The following is a 19,181-nucleotide window of genomic DNA, read 5'->3' as shown; positions in this document are numbered from 1 at the left end:
TTGCCAGAATAAGGACCATGACACACATTCTTACTCATGGGCGGCACACGGTTATAGGACACATAAAAGAGTTTCTAGCTCATCATTACTGCCCTGAGCTAAAGTGCTGTGTGCTTGGAAAGTATGACTGAGACAATCAGGGCTCCCTACTTGGGTGGCCATCAGTATAGGGGCCATCAAGGGCAGTTTGGATAACCAATTACTGCTTTCCAATGTGCCCCCATTGGTCCAAAGTTCTCCATGCCAATAAAATGCAGATGGCTCAAAAGTGCCCTGTGCTTGCAAGGGTAGGGCCATCATGGACATTTTGAGTTAACAGTCACTGAATTCATGATCTTTAATAAGCACCTTGATAGCAGGCATGATTCTCCTTTTAAACAAGATTGGACAGTTGCTCAACATGTTCTCACGTTTAAAATGTGACATATTGGCCGTAGCCACTAGCCCATCAAGGGTTTATGAACTTCACAAATGCACATGCCAGGACTGTATAGCAGTTAAAAACTGCACATACAGGCTCTGCGACAGGTTTCAAAGGCTACTCATGTGGGTGGCACAATCCGTGCTACAGGCCCACTAGTAGCATTTGATTTATAGGCCCTGGGCACACAGTGCACAGTGCTAGAAACGCATTAGTAAATCAAATATGCCAATCTTGGCCATTAAATTTGTACACCGCGCACATGCACTTCAGCACTGGTCAGCAGTAGTAAAGTACCCAGAATCCAAACACAAGCAAAAACGAAGTTCAGCACAGTCAATAACAGGAGGCCAGAGTTGAAATGACTGGGGAAATCATGCCAAAATATGCCACGTCTATTATTGGGTAATGCGGATTTCTTACACATGATCTTTTTGTAATAATCATTGTTTTGCATCATTGCTACAGTTATCAGCCCTTTTGGATCGTTATCTATAGAATGCATACTTATTTATAGTCAGTATTTTTCTGAGCAAAAATACTGTTTTTCAGTGGGTTTGTACCTTAAGTTAGATAATGGGTTCTTTATTGTTGTCCCCAGGGTAATGGACATGTTACTTAAAACTCAGTGCTGTTTTCCTTTGATAAAACTCTTTCTGGAGAAAAAAAATCCCACAAATGATGTAGTTACCCCCTCTCCATGTTAGTAATTATTTTAAAGTTATGATGCTATTCTTTAAAAAAAGTCAACTACATTGTAAAATTCCGTTTCTTGTTATTAGACCTTCTCATGATGCAAAATACCCAATGAAGCTAGACAAAATACACCAATTAGGATGGAGACCAAAAGTTAGCTGGGAGGACGGTTTAAAGAAGACAAGTAAGATGTTTTCTTAGATTTTTTTTATATGAATCTTTGCCTTTGAATGTTTTCATTTGTTAGTTGTATACATCAAGTGTGCCATGGCTATATGAAAATCTCAAATCTGACAAGTCGATTAAGGATGCTTGAAAAATACAAGCTTATGTGTTGTAAATGGGTGAAAACTTTTTTTATGCAAGCAATGACACTTCATGAATAAAGCGGATAACTTCCTTATTGCTAATTTTAGGCACGTAAATAGCAATTTCAGTATTTCTCAATAAAAATGACTCGTTGTAGCATATCACTTCTGGTAAAAACCCTATTGTCCACTATCGCCTAAGTGAGTATACACACGACAAAAAACAAATTCCTGGGGCAGTGGATCTCTTATACAATCACATGCTTTTAAATTAGTCCTAGTTGTCTGGCTTAAGCAGATTGAACATAGCAATGTTAATGACAGACATTTATTGTATTTCTCTGTGTAGCCACCCACCTCATTGTCTGTGACTTCAAGGTTGTATGTAAGGTGAAAAGGGTAGACCTACACTCTCCTAGGCCATATCAAGATTTGTTTTATACAAAAGAATCACTAGTGATGTGTTATGGAGACTGCACAACGTGCTCTGCTCTTTTGAGAATTTCCGCTACTAAACGTGATTCTGACACGAAAACTGTCCACCAAGAACTGTTCAGAGGCTATAATACCGGCACAAAGTGTACTTTTTTGCCATTGCCTGCTTCCCATTTTGCAGTATTTCAAGAGTAGAAAACAAACAAAGATATGGTGGTGTGTCATTGCAGGACTCTCTTCCTGAGAGAGGAGTCCTTGCTGTTTGCACTTCCAGTTAACAGAATGCATGAGGCTCCTCATGCTGCAAGAAGTAAAAGGGCGGAAGTGGTTGAAGTGATACAGGTCAGTGAGATGTCTTTCTCTTGGGTAAGGTTGCTGTATCTACTGTCGCGCTCATGGACTGAAAGAAATAAGCAAAACATCTCACCTGGCAAGATCTCTCTGTCAAGTTGACAAAGACTCTGTTGAAAATGGCATCATTCACTCCTTTTCATCCATTAAAACATAAGCCACCACACACCCATCCAATAGAACTTGTTTTATGCTGACAGCTTCATCAACCTCTCCCTCAGCTACTAGTTTGTCAGTCACTGAAGCTTTGTAAATATTAGCCCCTATAAATGTATTGGTTGCTCCACGGTTCTCACCGCTCAAGATCCATCAGGATATTTAGGACTTCAAAGAATGAGAATAGTAAGGATGGAAAAAAATCAAACTTGGAGAAGGATCTCAAACTAATTTTGACTTGCCTTTTTTATCAGTAAAAGTGAATCTGTTCTAAGAAGGTGGCAACGATTATCCATAGGAGATGATGTGTGCTAAGCACATTATCCTATAACTTCATTGCCAGCATTTCTAGCCTCCGATCATCCAGGGATCTGAGAGTTTATTTTCTGATTAACCGTAAGGGTTTCACTTAAATGGCAACACTGTGTTCTCCACCTTTTGCACTGGTGGCTGCTTGAATGATTTCTGTTGCCTTCTTTCTTCCCTACTGGACCCCCTAATGACCCTTTTTCTTCTGATGTCCAACTTGTTGTTTCTAAGTGGATGAAGCAGTAGATGAAGATGATGATTAGCAGACACAATGTGAATGGCCTAATTAAATATTACGAGATGAAGGACAGAAGATGCCCATTCAAGAACTCCCCTCCAAATTACATTAGGAGTTTTCATTTCAAGAAGGAAAGAATCACAGCGATTATTCTGTCGATGAGAGAGAAAAAAACAGGTCTTTGCATGTGTTTTGAGATCGATAATGAAGGCAGTGTGGCTTGAGGACCTTATTCCAGTGAAGTCACCCTCTATTCCTGTAGCATTGGGTCTGCAATAGAGAAGCTTTCACTTTTGTTTCAAGAATAAAAGTCTCTATCCAGTTTTACTCAAAGTCTACCTTCTGGTACATTGGCTGAAGCAGTACTTAAATATTTGACGGCTCTCATTCGCTTTACTGCAGTCCCAAAGTAGAGGTGTGAACACAGAACTGTATCTCAGTACTTACAAAAGATGAAGGCATTAGATATTTATTTTCCTCTTTTCTTTGGCTTACTCGATCAGCTCCTTTGAGAGCTCAATACTTTAATGTTTGATGGGCAAAGGCATATATCAAATGTGTAACATTTAAGACAGAATGAAGATAATTTTAGCAGTTATTTAAACAAGAAAAGTAAGTGGACAACCGTATTCCCACGCTATTGACCATTCGCCAAATTTCGCAAAAAACAAAGTACTCTTGCAAGCGACTCCTAGGTTTACCCAAAAGTTTCATAAGAACTTTAATTCGAACAGGCAGCTACCTTGACAGTGGAAAGCTTTTTACATTTGCTAGCTACCAGAAGTTGCCTTTACTATTAGGAGCCAATTAAAGGTTTTTGAAAATCACAATCTGTTTCCGATCCTGGATGTGCTGGTTTAATTCTAGCATGTGCTTACTTTCTGCTGGTTACTTTTCTATCAAACACATCACTTGTCTTGATACGGAAACTATCAACGTCCTTATGTTTCGAAAAGCTGTTTAAGCCATGCCCATTCCTTATATCACTCTACCGTCACCTCTTCTGTCACCCACATTGTCTTCAATCGTACATATGGCTGTATGCCAGACTCAACAAGACTCAAAAAAGGTGGCAGATGTCTTTTGAAAAATGTATAAGCATTTCTGTAGCACTCATGCTCTGTTGCTTGTTCTGGATACCTGTAAAGCATATGACAGAAGTACTCTATAATCACAAATCACTACTGAAAAGATGTGCGGTCCAGGAAGGAAAACAGGTTGGGACATGGAGTGCTCCAGTATAAGTTTCAGTAAGGTCAGGTGCACCCCCACCTTCTGCTTGTCTATTTCCTACTTTCTGTGTCTATGAAGCACCCAGTGCAGCAGAAGAACATTTTACTTGCCTGTAGCCTCCGTGTTCCAGAATCAATATATTTCATAGAACTCTGCAATGCATTAGCCAGTTACTTCCAGGAAAAAATCATGTCAATTTATGCGAACTTTCCAATTGGCAAGTCTAATAAGTCGGCCCCTCTAGTTGGACAAAATGAACTTGAAATTCCATCAGTTAACACTCTGGACCAGTTCGAAATAACCCCGCTTGATGAAGTTTCTAATCTACTATCATCTTCGAAATCTGGCTCGCCAGGCAACCCATGTCGGAAATTCTCAAAATTTTTAATAGCTCAATTCAATCTGGCATTATTCCTACCACCTCAGACACAACTCTTCAGTTCACTTCTGGACCTGTGGAAGTCTTAGAAGGTGGACAGCTGTTCGGTCCTGCTGCAAGAAGGGTTGCTCTGCTACCCTGATTCTGCGTTGTTCGCTGCTGAGTGACAAGGAGTGTACCTGCATCTTGAAGCCAGTACTACCAAAGACAATGCAAAGGCTATTTGGCTGGCCTCCTGATCAGAGCTTCAGTGACAAAAAAAGTTCCCACAATCTGGACCCCTTTACCTGCACTCTGCCTGCTATAACCCCACCCCCGTCCCCCAAGTAGTGTCCCTCCAGACTAAAGGTGATCTGCTACCCTATATGTGGTTGTTACCAGAATCAGACGCAGCTCTTCGCATCGCCTCATCAGAAATGACGCAGCTGTGGCGTAAACCTGTATTGCAGCCCTCACAGATCATAAGAACCACCACTGTGCAGCACATCCCCAATGTGGACCTTGCAGCTCCTCCTCAGAACAGTTGCAGACTTGACGGAAGCCCCCATCACAGTCCTCCAGCACAACAAAATCGCCACTGCACGACGCATCCCAAGGCGGACCGTGCATCACTCCTTGAGACTGTCGATATGTGGCTCAAAGCTCGGCTACCAGGAGTTAAGTTGCCTTTCTCAGCATAACTAAATTGATCCCTAGATCCAGCCAGCACTCTTTGGTGGTTGGCCTGAACTTATGAATTTATCCCGGTCCAGAATGACCAGATAACCACAGTTGGTGCTTTATGTCTTTAAGCACTATTTTAACCTGACCCTTTAAAATGTCATATTTCGGTCTTACTGATTGGACTTTTGTTGTTTTGGTGTCAGATGATGTAATACATTTTACTCTATTTTCCTAAATTGGTGTGGTTTTTCTTTTGTGTTGTTTTCACTTTTACTGTTGCAAATGCTGCACAGATACTTTAAACATTGCCTTCAAGTTAAGCCTGATGGATTTATGCCACGCTACCAGAGGGTTAAGCATGGATTAGACATGTGCTTGTGTTTTACCCTGACATTAATTGTGGCATTTGCTTGAGTCGCGTTCTCCCCAATCCCCCTTCCCCCTCCCGTCAGTAACCCAATTTCTCACAGTCCTCAATGAAATATCCATGTCATCTTTTAATTTCAGGCCATTATTTTAGTCGCATGTTTAGGCAGTGTTTAAATAAGCAATTGTAAGAGCGCTAATGCATCGCAGATGAGTAATCGTACTTGAGTGATGGTGGACCTCGCAGAGAAATGCTGTGGTGTTGATGCCATTATTTAATATATCGAGCAAGGTGTAACAAGGCCGTCAGTTCCTGTGAGGAATCCGGCAATGCATAAAATCAGGCTACTTTCCATTAATGGTTGTATTCTCTTAAGGTATAACTTGTGTGAATTCTTTCATTCATATTGACTGTCACAGTTGGTAGTTGGTTGAAAGTTCCCTTCTGAAGTACACTCAGGTGGAGTACATTAAGGTGGATTTGCTGTTGTAAGCTGTTACGGGACGTGCTTGTGTTAACAATGGCAGATTACACCCTTTGAGGTCTGTCGAAGGGTATCCGCTCTCGCCTCTTCTAGTGTTGTGGGACAGCCTCTATATTACTTAAAGCAGAGAGATGTTTCAGTTTCGGCTGGGCAAGACAATGTGGAGTCTTTAGAACGCACAGAGAAGGGACAGAAATGCCTTGAAGAAGAACAACTAACCAAGGCACAGTTGACATATATGGGCTTAAACATGTCAGAATATTTCTCTGGTCCGACTTTGTCATGTAAAATAAAAAGATAATTAAGCAGATTTATTGATTGCTTTATTATCATTATATTTTATATGTTTTCATCTGTGGCTCCAGCAGTGGGGCAACCCTCCTCCGCCGTTACGGAGGATCTGCCGCTGTGCGACCCAGCCCTCATCCTTGAGGTAATCGGGCACTTTGCCCTTCATAGGCAGAGGATATCACATTTCCATCTCCATACCAGCGCAGGATGGCCGACAAACTATGTGTAGCTTCTCCTGTGTGTTTCTTCTGTGACTAGCAAGGCAAGGACTCTTTGTATTGAAGTCTCTCTTGTCAGGATCATTGCTATGTTCCTGGCCGAAAAGTGTTCAGATCATCATCTCCTCAGAGCCCAGCAGCGTTGGTTATGTGGGGACAGAAGGTTCCACTTGGTACATGTTTGTTGCGTCCCAAATCTTGAGCGAAGTCTTTTTTTCTTTTTTTTTTTTAGAGCCAGCAATTGTGAAATGTTTCAAACAGTGTTACTGCTGCTCTCAAATGACGGTGGTTTGAGTCTGGGTGTTAGAGGGATAGTCCTTAAAAGATGGTTAAAAGCACGCACTAACCCTAAATCAAGGAAGAAAACCAAAAATGTTGTCTGCATTTCACAAGGAAGTGTTTGAACTGCTTCCCCCAGATCTCTATTCTCTCTCTGCTGAGAGCTATCGTGAGATGATTGCCCTTGATTGTTCCAGAAGACTGAGATTTCACTATTACTTGATCTTCCTTAAGCCAGTTTGAGTTGCTGGATTCTTTTGCTGTTTCTGCGGTCTCTTGTGCAGTTTGAACTTCCGTTGATAATTCATAATATCACCATGAGAAACATAACAGCTTCATGAGCTGGGGTTGAATGGTGCCTGGCTGATATTCCCAGGTGGTATTTTGGAGGACATCCATTTATATGTTTGTGTGCCATTAATGTCTTTGAACAGTGAGTCTTGGTACCAGAGTACCTCAGTTGTGTAATAAATTAAGTGCAAGGCTTGTGTTGTTCTTAATATCTCTGGATGCGGACCGCTCTATACAGCTGTAAGAGCTGTATAATTCCGCGGTGCAGCTGCAGTGGCTGATGCTCTGGCTAGGTGCAGGGACTCAGTGTGGAAAGGACGAAAGTGAAAGAAACCTTCAGGTGCGATTCAATCCTGGCATGGCTAATGGCCCCACTTGTCAGGCCAGTTCTGAAACCACGCTCATGAGTGCAGCAAAGAACTACTGGGCTACAGATTTTGACCTGCGTCGGTCGCCACCCCCATGGGCTCCAATACTTGATCTGTGGGCAATCCCTGAACTTTGCGACATCCAGCTGTGGTATGAGACGGAGTACTGGGGTGTGCGGGGGTGATTCTAGTGAAAGGATTATATGTAAGGGGAGGATGCACAAATTCCCAGATATGCAAGACATGCAAAGCATAGCTGTGGGCTACGTACAACGCCATAACGCACAAAATCAGGTCCAGTTGGGAACAAGGGCTAGGAGGAGCTCTCAACATCTGTACTCATCCAGGGGATTATGTAATTTGGCTTACAGCCATAACAGCCCTATACAGGCTTCTCAGTGCACAAGAGTGTGCAGCTCAACCTACTACACAGGGCTGTGTGGGAGGGAACCCTAGGTCGGGAAATATGTGACGAACAGTGGCCCAATATCATAGGGGAGGCCAAATGAGTTTCAAGAAATCAGAGATTCCAATACACGCAGTTCAGTTATCTCCACCAGATTTACCTCACATCGAAACATATACAGTGGTGTACAATGGAGCATCTATAGACTATCCCAGATGCCGCCAAAGAGAGGTGGGCTTTTATCACATGGTCGGGACATGCACTCAGATTGTCTCGATGTTGGATTCTGTGGCTGAGACACCTCTGAACTCTGCCTGCTCAGACTGATGCCAAGAGCAAAGAAAAACAAACATATGCACGTGCATTGACCTCGCCCTCTTGCTATATAAAAGGCGAATAGCAATAGCGTGGAAAGCCAACCATGCACAAGACCAGGATAGCTGGCTACGCAACCTACACCAATGTACCATTGACGGAGGCGAGTTGTAGGAGAGTAGGGTATGCTTCCTATGGTTACCCACACTTTTTGCTCTGATTCTCTGGTTTTTCGACTTTAGTGTGGCTGTGGACCTGCCAATCAGACCCACAGCCCAGCTGTTCTCTCTCTAAATTGATACCATGTACTTTAGGTACATACCAGATTGGTTACTGGGTCACCCTTGTGAGCCCCTGTGTAGTGTACCATAGGTACCCAGGGCATAGGTGCACCTTAGGCCTACATGAGCTGAGCCCCTCTGCAGCTTTCAGAACCATCTCCTTATAGCTGTTCTAAGATATAGCCATACCATATACTCTTAAGTGCATTATAATCCTCGCGGTTAATGCTAACTTTGGTTTGGCTTTATCAAAACATGTCGTGTAAGGTGTCAAACACTTTGGAATACTACCCCCCGCCAGTCCTGGCGGCGGGGGTAGCATTCCACCCTTCTAGAGGGAGAAGACATGTAGTTACTGGTTTACCCGGTTAAAGTTAAACAGAGCCTCAGCATCACAAAATGAATGCTGCTGCCACAGACACGAGTCTGACCTCCTGCTGCTGGACGAAACTCCGGCAGGCGAGGCTTGGACAATAGGTTTCCTGTCGCGTCTTTCTGCTTCCTTGCCCGTTGGCTAGTGAGCCCCTTCAAGACCTTTCCTTACAACAAACTTGCTTTTTTGGTTGCTCCAGGCTTACTCCAGCTACCCTGCAAAGGAGAAGCGCCACAGACCTTGTTGGTCTGCAACAGAGCCAATCTCGACATCCTGTGTGGGTTGCGGTTGCCAAGGCTTGTTGGGTCCAATCTGGATACCGACACCGCAGTCAACTAGATCCATAGTGGGACAGCTCGAAACCAGCGCCTGGTCATCGTCGATGCCTCCTGGACCTCGTGGCTAAAGAGACAAGTTCGACTACTTCACTTGAAATCACCCGACATCGCCTGGTTCCTTCCTGGTCACTGGCTGATGACCCAGACTCTGTCCCTTCTGCTTTCAGGTTCTTCAGATCTTCGATCCACCCTTGGATCCACCCGGACACTTTTCCTCTGGTCGCCTGCAGTCCTTCTTTGCAGCTCTCCATAGAAAGCGACGAAACCCGACACAAAAAAACACCTATGCACCCGGCTTCCCTGGGTGAGGCAACACGAGTACTCCGGTGCTCCTGTGGGTCTTGACTCTCGAAGTGTCCTAGTTTAAAAGGGTTCCATCCTAGTCCATCCGGAAGTGTCCTCAAATTGTATATTTGTAACTTTTACGTTTGCCATAGAAAGTCAATGGTAACCTGTGCCTGTGTTTAGACACTGCACGCGTCTCCCGTGGGACTCCTACTTCCTAACCTTTGGTTGATTAGAGTAGCCCTTAGCGATTCCACAGGCCCCAGGCCTGCTTTCTAATTCTCTCGTGGTTCTTATACCACTATTTTAGTATATGGTTTGTGAGGCCCCTAGTGCATAACGTATACTGTGCAACTTATCGTATATTAATTGTGTGACTTGTATTGTATTTTTACCTCTGACCTCATAAAGAGTGCAGAGGGGTTGTGTTTAGATTAAAGACATATATATTTGATATATATCTTGTGTGGTGTCCTTTCATTTGGTACTCAAGGGATTATAATTGGTAAAACAACTTACTTAACTCACCTACTGAAGTCTTAGCCTGATGACTGCTGGTTCATGCTACCACTAGGATAGCTTTCTATAAGGTTGACTTTACAACCACCATCAACAAGGGTCGATTAGACTGGTGCAAGGTGCCCACTAGAACTAGTGGACATCATATGCCAGGCTAACTTCTCACACGAGTGACTTGATGCCACACCAGCAGAAAGGGGGGAGAGGATCAGATGGCACCACAAGGGATGAGTACATCTCTAAACTGGAAGCGAAAGGCAGCTCCCGCCCACCCTGATAGTGCAGGACATGGCGTGTCCCCATGCATATATAGCACAAGACGGCTACCCAAAAGACATGGTCACTGATCACAGCTTGGACATCACCCCTAACTCCTGATAGTAAGGGCTTCCTCCAGCAATAAACGTGGTACCCCTAAGCTCGTAAAATACAAATTCACCATTACCCCTCCTCACTTGTGGGGTCCTCCTACTCATGTTACAGTTATTACCCCCACCCATGCTCAGCACGTAATTGCTCAATGGAAAGCTGATGGGAAAACATGCATGCTATGTAGATGTGGAATGGCGCACTCATGTCATTGATTACTCCACGTGTAGCTGTGGATCGGATCCACATTGCTGGCCTGTATAATGTTTACAATTAAAACCAAACAAAGAAATATGAAAAAAATATTATATCTCTGGATGGTTTAAAGCCATGTGTTCTCCTTTGATGTGCCATACTTTGTAAAAACAAACTGGAATGAAGTGGGAAATGGCGCTGTTTCTAAGATTACTTACCGTGATCTGAATTACTCCTAAGATTACTTACCGTGATCTGAATTACTCCTAAGATTACTTATCGTGATCTGCATTACTTCTAAGATTACGTACGATGATCTGCATTACTCCTAAGATTACTTATGGTGATCTGCATTACTCCTAAAATTACTTACGGTGATCTGCATTATTCCTTAGGTTACTTACGGTGATCTGCATTACTCCTAAGATTACTTACGGTGATCTGCATTATTCCTTAGGTTACTTACGGTGATCTGCATTACTCCTAAGATTACTTACGGTGATCTGCATTATTCCTTAGGTTACTTACGGTGATCTGCATTATTCCTGGGCCTACTCTTCCTCTCCACTGAACATATCCCCGCCCCCCCAATGGCTGCACCTGCCTGGTATCCGGTGGCTTATCCCCCGTTGCAGAGAATTACTTAGAAAGGGTAATTGTGGGTTAGTCATTAACTTTCATCTTTGCTTACAGATAGGACAGTGGTGAAGAACATTGGGAGTATGAGGGTTACATATAAGTAGTATTTGCATTACTGCCTCGGACCGTTATGTACTTGCAATGCTATTAATACTTTTTCTCATTATTTCTTTCTTAGTTGAATGGTACAGCGAATATTTTCACAACTGGAATAATGCAGAAAATGGTTTGGATCCTTTTCCTCTTCCACGGTAATCTTCGTCACGTGGTGCACAAACGCAGAAGACATGAGGATGAAGCCAATTAAACCTCTGCATGTGACCATTTCCAACAGTATTCCTAAACCGAAGAATTAACCTCATTAGCAAGTTTGCTGTATTGCATCTAAGGAATAACTGGACATTGAAAATCTTTTAAGCAGTGGTTTATTCAGGGTCACTTGTTACATTCATGGGAACATCTACAGTTATTTTATTGTGCTTCGGGCAAAACGGGCTAGAAATAGCCACTGACGTACATTTAACATCACTTGAATTCTAAAACAAAGAGTAGGCTTCCCAAAACGGCTAGTTTCGCTTAAAAAGAGCATATTGTCAAAGTGCCCTATTCAGACTGTAGACAGTTAAGGTATTTTAACATACACAACATTCGCTGCGTCTTATTTTGCATTTATTTTCCCTTTTTTATACCACTTTTTCTGGGACACGTCGAAGATGCTATGGCTTCGCTGGCAGGGGCTCCCTTATTTGGCCCAGCCCCTACACTTCTATGACCCTAGATGAAGTTTAAAGCAGAGGCTGCAAGATGTTGTATACAGGAATATGTGTGAAATCAACTTAAACACCTCTCTGCCTATTCTCCTGTTGAAGAGTGCCTAACTGAGAAAAAACAATTTGTGGACATGCCCATCTCGCCTTGCATGGAATAATCCACATCTCCACAAAGCAGCCTTGGTTGTTCCACAGCCCAAAGCAAACAGTGGTAATTAGGCCATCTGCATATAATAATCAGGCCCCACACCGCCTGACCCTGGGATTCTCTTCCCTACAGACAGCATGTGGCTCTGGTCTTTTTCCTTATCCTTTATAAGGTAAGCACTGCAAGCATCTAAGAGAACCCCAGCAGATAAGGGGTGGGTTCTCCCGCCACCCAGCAGGCAGCTGTGACTAACGTTGTCACTTGGCCTACACGCGGTGGCCATCTCGAAGTGGTAATTTCCCTATCATCATTGCGTTAGATTTGAGGATATAAATTAGGAACATTAGCATTCCAAGAAGGCTGCCACTCCATTATCAACTTCTGTAAGTTCAGCTCTGTCAGGAGCCCAGTAAGCGAGGGGGAGAAACACCTGGATTACTTGATAACTAGATGGCACTCAGGCAGAGCAGCCCAAAGGGCCACCATTAGCCTGTTCTACTCAGTTGTGGGGCAATTGGGCATGATCCTGTCCACACTATGAAGATTATTGCCCGAAGTGCGTAGGATTGTGCACTCTAATCAGCATTTTTCAGGAAACTTGCCCACCTGATGACGGTGTAATTGCCAGTGCGGGTACTTTATATCTACCCTAGGAGAGCAGGCCATTCTGGTCTATCCATGGCCGGCCCCACCATGGTGCGTAAAGCTCCCATCTGTGCCGGGGAAGTTGTAGCAGTACACACTGGCATCCCAGATCGAAGATTCGGTACTGGATTCACTCGGCTCCATAAGTTAATCATTCCACGTAGTACATTTGTCAAGTCATACAACCCTGTCTACAGCTGTGTTGTAGTAGGGTAGCAAACAAGTAGCAGTTTTCAGGACAGCATTTTTTGCTTGGAAATGTAGTCCGTGGAGGTAATGACCCTAACGCATTTGTAAACTGCATGAACCGTGTACGCATAAAGTCCATTCTCCTACGGTGTACATGTGTCTGGTTGCTTTTCACCACACTTTTGTTCGCTTAAAGGTTAAAATTCATATCTTTCACTACATATATATATAGGTTAGTATTTGCATTTTGTAATGATCAATCAGATATAAATATACATCTATTGGTGTAACATTTTAAAGGATAGGCGGCGCAACGTAGCTCCCTAAGAAAAACATACCTCACGTACATGTCTAGATAAGCAGCCAGAAGCCTGGTATACTTATCAGATGTCATTGTTGACAGCATACAGCACTGATCAGTGTTATATTGACAAAAATGTATTTTGTGAAGACATAGTGAATTTTGTATTTTAATCGAGCTGTTCTTTCTTGGGTTCGGGGAAACCTGTACGCTGTTATTAATTGTAATACTGCTATATTTTGGATGTAAACCACTTCACTGTTTATGTGACAAGGTTCATACTATAAAAATCAGTAATGGGTTAATATTGAAACATGAAGACGCCAGGAGCCTTAAATCAGTGGTTGAGATTTTGTTTTAATTAGTGTACAGTTGCTGCTAATTTCCCGCCAAATACAAGGTTTAGATTAGAAATTCTTTTCAAAGACTCAGACTTAAAGTCTGCTTAATTTGGATGTATAGCTAAAGGAGAGGAATTGAATCTACCATGTATTATTTGTAGAGTTGCCACTCGCCGCTATTGGCTTGGCGAGTGCTTGTTTGCTGCACTAGCAAAAGTAGCCTTACAATGTGACATCTTGAAATTATCTTTTCGTTGTACTTTAATATTGTACCATTCCAAGATTGTGTCACATTGTGTCCAGATGCCCCATTTGAATTTTTTTTTTAATAGCAACATCGGGACATAATGTTGTGGCTTCTTAGCATAGTGAAACTAAAGTAAAAACTGCAATCTAGCGCTCATCCGATTACCAGTACTTGTATGAGAAACTAGCATTAGAAAAACCAATACCAGGAGAAAATGGGAATCTATATTTTTTTTGTCCAAGCTCTAACGTGAATCTTGGACAAGCGGGAAAGGAGGAGCACTGGTGTGTAAATTTAAAATCCGAGGACAAACGGAGTGGGGAATTTGGATATGAGGCACAGGGAGAGAGAGAGAGAGTGGGTGTGAGGCAGTGGAATGTGACAAGTTGGGACGGAGGAAGCCGGGTGAACAGAGTTAAAGAGAAAGGGCCAATGAGCTTCCGCTGAGTGCAAAATGCCAACTGCCATAGAAATCTGCAAACGAGAAGATAATTTCCCAAAGTTGGCGAAAGGATGTATGTATCCAATCAAAGAAGTGAGTGAAAGCACTATACTCCAGTGGCGGTCATACACAAGAATAGGGAGGAAAAAAATTGTGTAGTGAGCTGCGATGGACTTGAAAGCCATCCAATCATGTGCAAAGGGAGCACCAGAAGCCCATGCCAGATATTTATTAACCCCTTCCACGCTGATGACGAGCTGGGCTCGTCATGGCGTAGCCTCCTCGCACGCTGATGACGAGCCCAGCTCGTCACGTAACATGCGCTTTTAAAAATCTCAACGTCCGAGCGGAATTCCGCTAGCGCGCATGAGGTTAACGTATTAGTTATGATTCTATCCAACGCAAACAGCTAAAACTGTTTGTAAACAAACCTAAAAAAAACCAATGTTGTTCTAGGCTTATCAAATGACTGAGGGGATGTAGAGGAAAAGTCATGTTATGGCGATTTTATAGCACAATAATTATTTACATTTGGTCTAAGAACCATGTTGTTACAGGGTATTTCCTAGAGTAATTCATAGGGATAAACTTTACAAGAATTGTTGATGGAACTTCGCTTGTATTGTCATTATCATCATATCTCTTTTCCCTCTCATGAAAAAATGTACATTTATTTACGTTTCTTACATTATACTGTTTTTAGTTTTGCTTTTTTAAGTCTTGTTTATGAAACTATGCACTTTGTGTACTTTTGCAGTAGTATGATTAACGTTTTTCGGATAGTATGATAAATAAACGTAATCGCGTTTTATGAATTTGGCATAGCTAAACGAAAATATGCCTTTTACATGCATATGTTTTCTTGAGGAAAGCAACGGTTGAACAACTCATCCACTTTGAATGTGCCATTTGTCACGGTTTGAGGATGTAACAGACTTGTATAATGTAAAATATGTTTGTATCCGCTCAGCTGGGACCAGTTCCTTCACAGACTCAATGTAGGTTTAGTTATTTTTAAATTCCATATGATCTTATTTGTGATCTGGCTCGTTTGTATGCATTTTAATATTTTTTACATAAGATATTTATACGAGTATATTTTTGCATTTGACATGATGTAACGTCTGACTAGTTTAGGAGCAAGTAGGAAACTTTGCACATGGATTTAAAATAAATCACTGTAAATCTGATATTGTATACATTATTTACAAAGGAAATATTAAACGTATCAGTTTTTTCTATCATGCATTATCTTTCTAATAAATCAGTTTAATTTATGCATATCTTTGTGTTCATTCCATGTCATAATTTGTGTACATTTATAGCTGCAAAATGTTCCTAAGTTTCTATCAGAATTTACCATTCCACGTGAGTAATGAAAATAAAGTGGGTACTTTAGGCGCATGAGCTTATTCTTGGCCAACAGAAGGATGCTTACTTTTTGGGCAGTCTCCGGTTTAGGGCTTAGAGTACCCTATCCTCTTTTCTACTGAGCTATTGATAGACAAGTCCAAAAGTTTCACAGCACTCCAAAACGAAGTTGAGACAAATGTAGACTGATAGGAAAACTGAATAAACCAACATTGGCAAAACCAGTTGGTTTCACCTCTGAGAGATTTATTGCTTTTGTCAAACTTTTTTAGCCATGTTGCACAGCAGTGCGAGCTGCTGCGCAACATGGCTTAAAGTAAAAAAAAGTGGCCAGCGGTGACCGCATCATAGCCTTTTTTTCTTGTAAAGACACGTTTCACAGCAGCTCATGCTGCTGGGCAATATATGTAAAAAAACAGCACCGGGGGAGGGGAGGGTACAAAACGGACAGCGGAGGTGGAGTGGGGAAGCTAACAGACAGGGGATGGGGGGTGGGACGAATGGAGGTGGGGGAAACAGCGAGGGTATATACACTACAGATAAATATCAGTGATGATTTTATGGCGGTCTGGGGATATCGTATTAACCCACTGAACTACTTTGATGGTACATATCATGCTGGAAGAAGTCCGTATTCTGGCAAATACTGCTTGAAAAGGAATCACTCAAGTCGGAACAGTCATTCTAGCGGGGATATAATGCTAATTCCAGGAATGCACCAATGCCTTGCAGCCTAAACTGGTAAAGAAAACCTTGTGACATGCTCACATACTGAGCGAGGGTTGGATCAAAACGGATGGGAGAGCGGTGGGGAAGCGGATGGACAGTCAGAGATGGGGGTGGTCAAACGTCAGGTGGGGGAAACAGACGGCGGTGTTGGGGGAGCCTATACAGTGGCATGGCCTTTAAAAGTGCATGGCCAAAAGTAAAAAAAAAAAAAAAAAAAAAAAAGTACCTGGAGTAGCATGCGGGCAGGAAGCTGTGTTGGGTCCATTCTTCACAGCTTGGACAGAAGCCCAGAGTAGCCTCCAAGAGGAGGTGAGCAGATGGCAGGAAGCAGGAGGCATGATCAGTATAAAGCAAGGAAAGTGGAGTCAAGTGGGCGCAAGCCAATTGTAAGTATTGTATTGTTGTATTGTATTGGCATTTATATAGCGCACTACTTACCCGTAGGGTCCCAAGGCGCTTCGACCGCAGCGAAACCCTTCCTGGCTTCCCTGAGAGATGGTCCCTTAATGGGTATCTCCAGGGTGAGACCAGGCATCCCCGGCGGTCTGGTGGGGCCGTTAGTGAAGATGAGGCAAGCTAATGCCCAGAGTTGCCGAGTGTGATCGCTGATCAGAGTGGGCACCGAGGCGAGAGAATTATCAAGTCCGCTGACCCTGGTCCAGAAACCTGCCGCGCCGGGAATCGAACCCTGGTCCCAGGCCGTCCTCTGCTCTCGGGTCCGCCGCCTCTAACCAGTGAGCCACACTACTTCATCAGTAATAAGCGAGCTCTAAGACTGTTTAAGTTTAAATAAAAAAAAATCAATACATTTTGCTGACATGGCATGCGTGCTGCAGGCAAAACCTAAACAGGTAACCAATGTGAAAGAGCAAAGAGTTAGTTATAGCTTACTTAAAAAAACTACTGTTACTTCCCCTGCCCTATAGCTGAATAGTTTTAGCACAAAAATTGACAGGGGAAATGCCACTAGAACGCTATTACCAGATCCCGTAAGCTAGTCCTGTGAAACCAGAAGAGAAAGTATATAAAATGTGCTTTTTGGTATAACTAAACTATATTGAATTCCCAGCAGGTCTGTCGAGCCACGAAAAAGTTACTGGTAACTTTAAGAAAACTAGCAGCAAAAACGATAAGACTCTGTGACTTGTCATTTAGCAGTATAAACACTTTCTCACTAAACTTGATGAATTTATCAACACCGATGTGGAGATTCATGAAAATGACACTCCTGGAATCCTATTGCCCCGGTAGAATATGTGAGCATGCACGCAATGTCTGCCAGATGGAACTCCTACTATGACAAGCCACAGTTGTTTGAAGGATGTGGCGATCAGTATTAAAAAAAAAAGCGTTGACTAAGTCAGTTTCTGAGGATGAATGTTGCAAAGCGTGCCATGCCATGTGCATAAGAGCCGGCCCTATTGGCTTTGCTAAGGTTTGCTTTCAAATTACAGGAGGACTGTCAAATTGTCTGGAAATGCATTTATCATGAAATATATATCTTGTTAATGAGTGTGTTTTACTGTCGGTTTGGGTATCTTAAAGTTTGAGTGTCTGAGTGAGTGAGTATTTTAAGTGTGTCTCTCAGATGAGTATCTCAGTGTCCAAGTATCTCGAGTGAGGGAGTGGGTTAGTGTTCAAAAGAGTGTTATTGAGTGTTGCAAGTCTCTGAACGAGTGCTTTGGTGAGCAAGTCAGTAAGCAAATAACTGAGTGAGTATCTCATTTGAATGTCTGAGAGCCCTGACTGAAAGGGTGAGTACGTGCTAGGAGCATAGTATCTCCCCCCCCCCCCCCCCCCCCATTTAATCCCCTTGTATTTTTCTCTTTTGGACTACCCAGTTTTTTATTTTTTTATTTTACTTTTTTTTTATGTAGTGGAAATGGACTGAGAGTGATAACTCCCAGTATATATAGTTTTGCGAGCTGGTGTGAGAAGTTCAGGGCTAGTTTGACATGAACATGTGAGCATATACGTGCACATGTGTGCGAGTTAAGCATGGGAGACTAACTCCTGGCTCTTCCTGGTTTTTGTACACAGGTAGCCTATCACAGAAGGACTCTTCAGAGATTGGTGCTCATCTGATGCAGGCCTTTTAATTAGAGCTTGCATTCAAAGTGTAGGTCTGAAATGCTTATCAAAAGGCTGTCTGCTCCCTATATGATACCATATAGTTGAAATCTTTGTCACAGTTCAGTCTCACCACACCTAGGCCTAGAGATACTGGTCCGGTATCAATGTTGACGTAAACATATACACTGATTGCAGCTCCACTACCACTTTTGTGATAACTGTACTCCTTATGGCACTTTTTGAATTCGTGAATTTCCCTGACTCAGCCAGATTCCAGGCCTTTGTCCCACATACAGGGCCAAATTCCATTCCTCTGATGGCAAGCAGGAAGGTCAAAGACCTCCCCACACAAAAGAGCCTTTAACAGTGCTTGGCACAGTTCCTGGAAAAATAATTGTTGTGGAGGAAATCTGCATGCTCCAATTAACTCTTTACACTGCACCTGGAATAGGAAAGCCCCGAGAAAGGAGGAAGGTCAGACCTCTGATGCAAACACACAGGAGAGGCTCAATTTTTTGTAGTTTTGCAAGTAATCAGGCAGCGAGTTGAGGGCGGGTTTCAAGGATGGTCTTTCTATAGACGACTAGAAGTCTGCATGTTTCAATGTACCACAGTGAAGGAACGTTGGGGCATGGGTGGAATGATGATGTGGCACCCCAGGATTGGCTGATGTGCCTACCTTCCAGAACTTTCCACCACCAACTAAAACCCAAACACA

General features: G+C 42.8%; 1 protein-coding gene across 4 annotated transcripts in view; it reads left to right on the top strand.

Moving 5' to 3' along the window:
• TGDS (TDP-glucose 4,6-dehydratase) overlaps nt 1-15,571 on the top strand; it is a 417,256-nt gene extending 401,685 nt beyond the window's left edge. For 2 of the 4 annotated variants that reach the window (XM_086934800.1, XM_086934799.1), the window contains 2 exons: nt 1,204-1,301; nt 11,386-12,069. In XM_086934800.1, coding sequence (XP_086790926.1) covers nt 1,204-1,301; nt 11,386-11,462 — 175 coding nt within the window. In that variant the 3' untranslated portion in view covers nt 11,463-12,069. Of the gene's footprint in view, nt 1-1,203; nt 1,302-11,385; nt 13,373-14,595 lie in introns of those variants that run through there. The other 2 variants (XR_015299323.1, XM_086934798.1) reach the window with 2 other exon arrangements.
• The last annotated feature ends 3,610 nt before the right edge of the window (nt 15,572-19,181 follow it).

This window comes from Lissotriton vulgaris, chromosome 8, assembly GCF_964263255.1.
Source record: "Lissotriton vulgaris chromosome 8, aLisVul1.2, whole genome shotgun sequence".
NCBI classification, from domain to species: Eukaryota; Metazoa; Chordata; class Amphibia; order Caudata; family Salamandridae; genus Lissotriton; species Lissotriton vulgaris.
The sequence above is the reverse complement of the archived record's forward strand: the minus strand, read 5'-3'. Positions and strand labels throughout refer to the sequence as shown.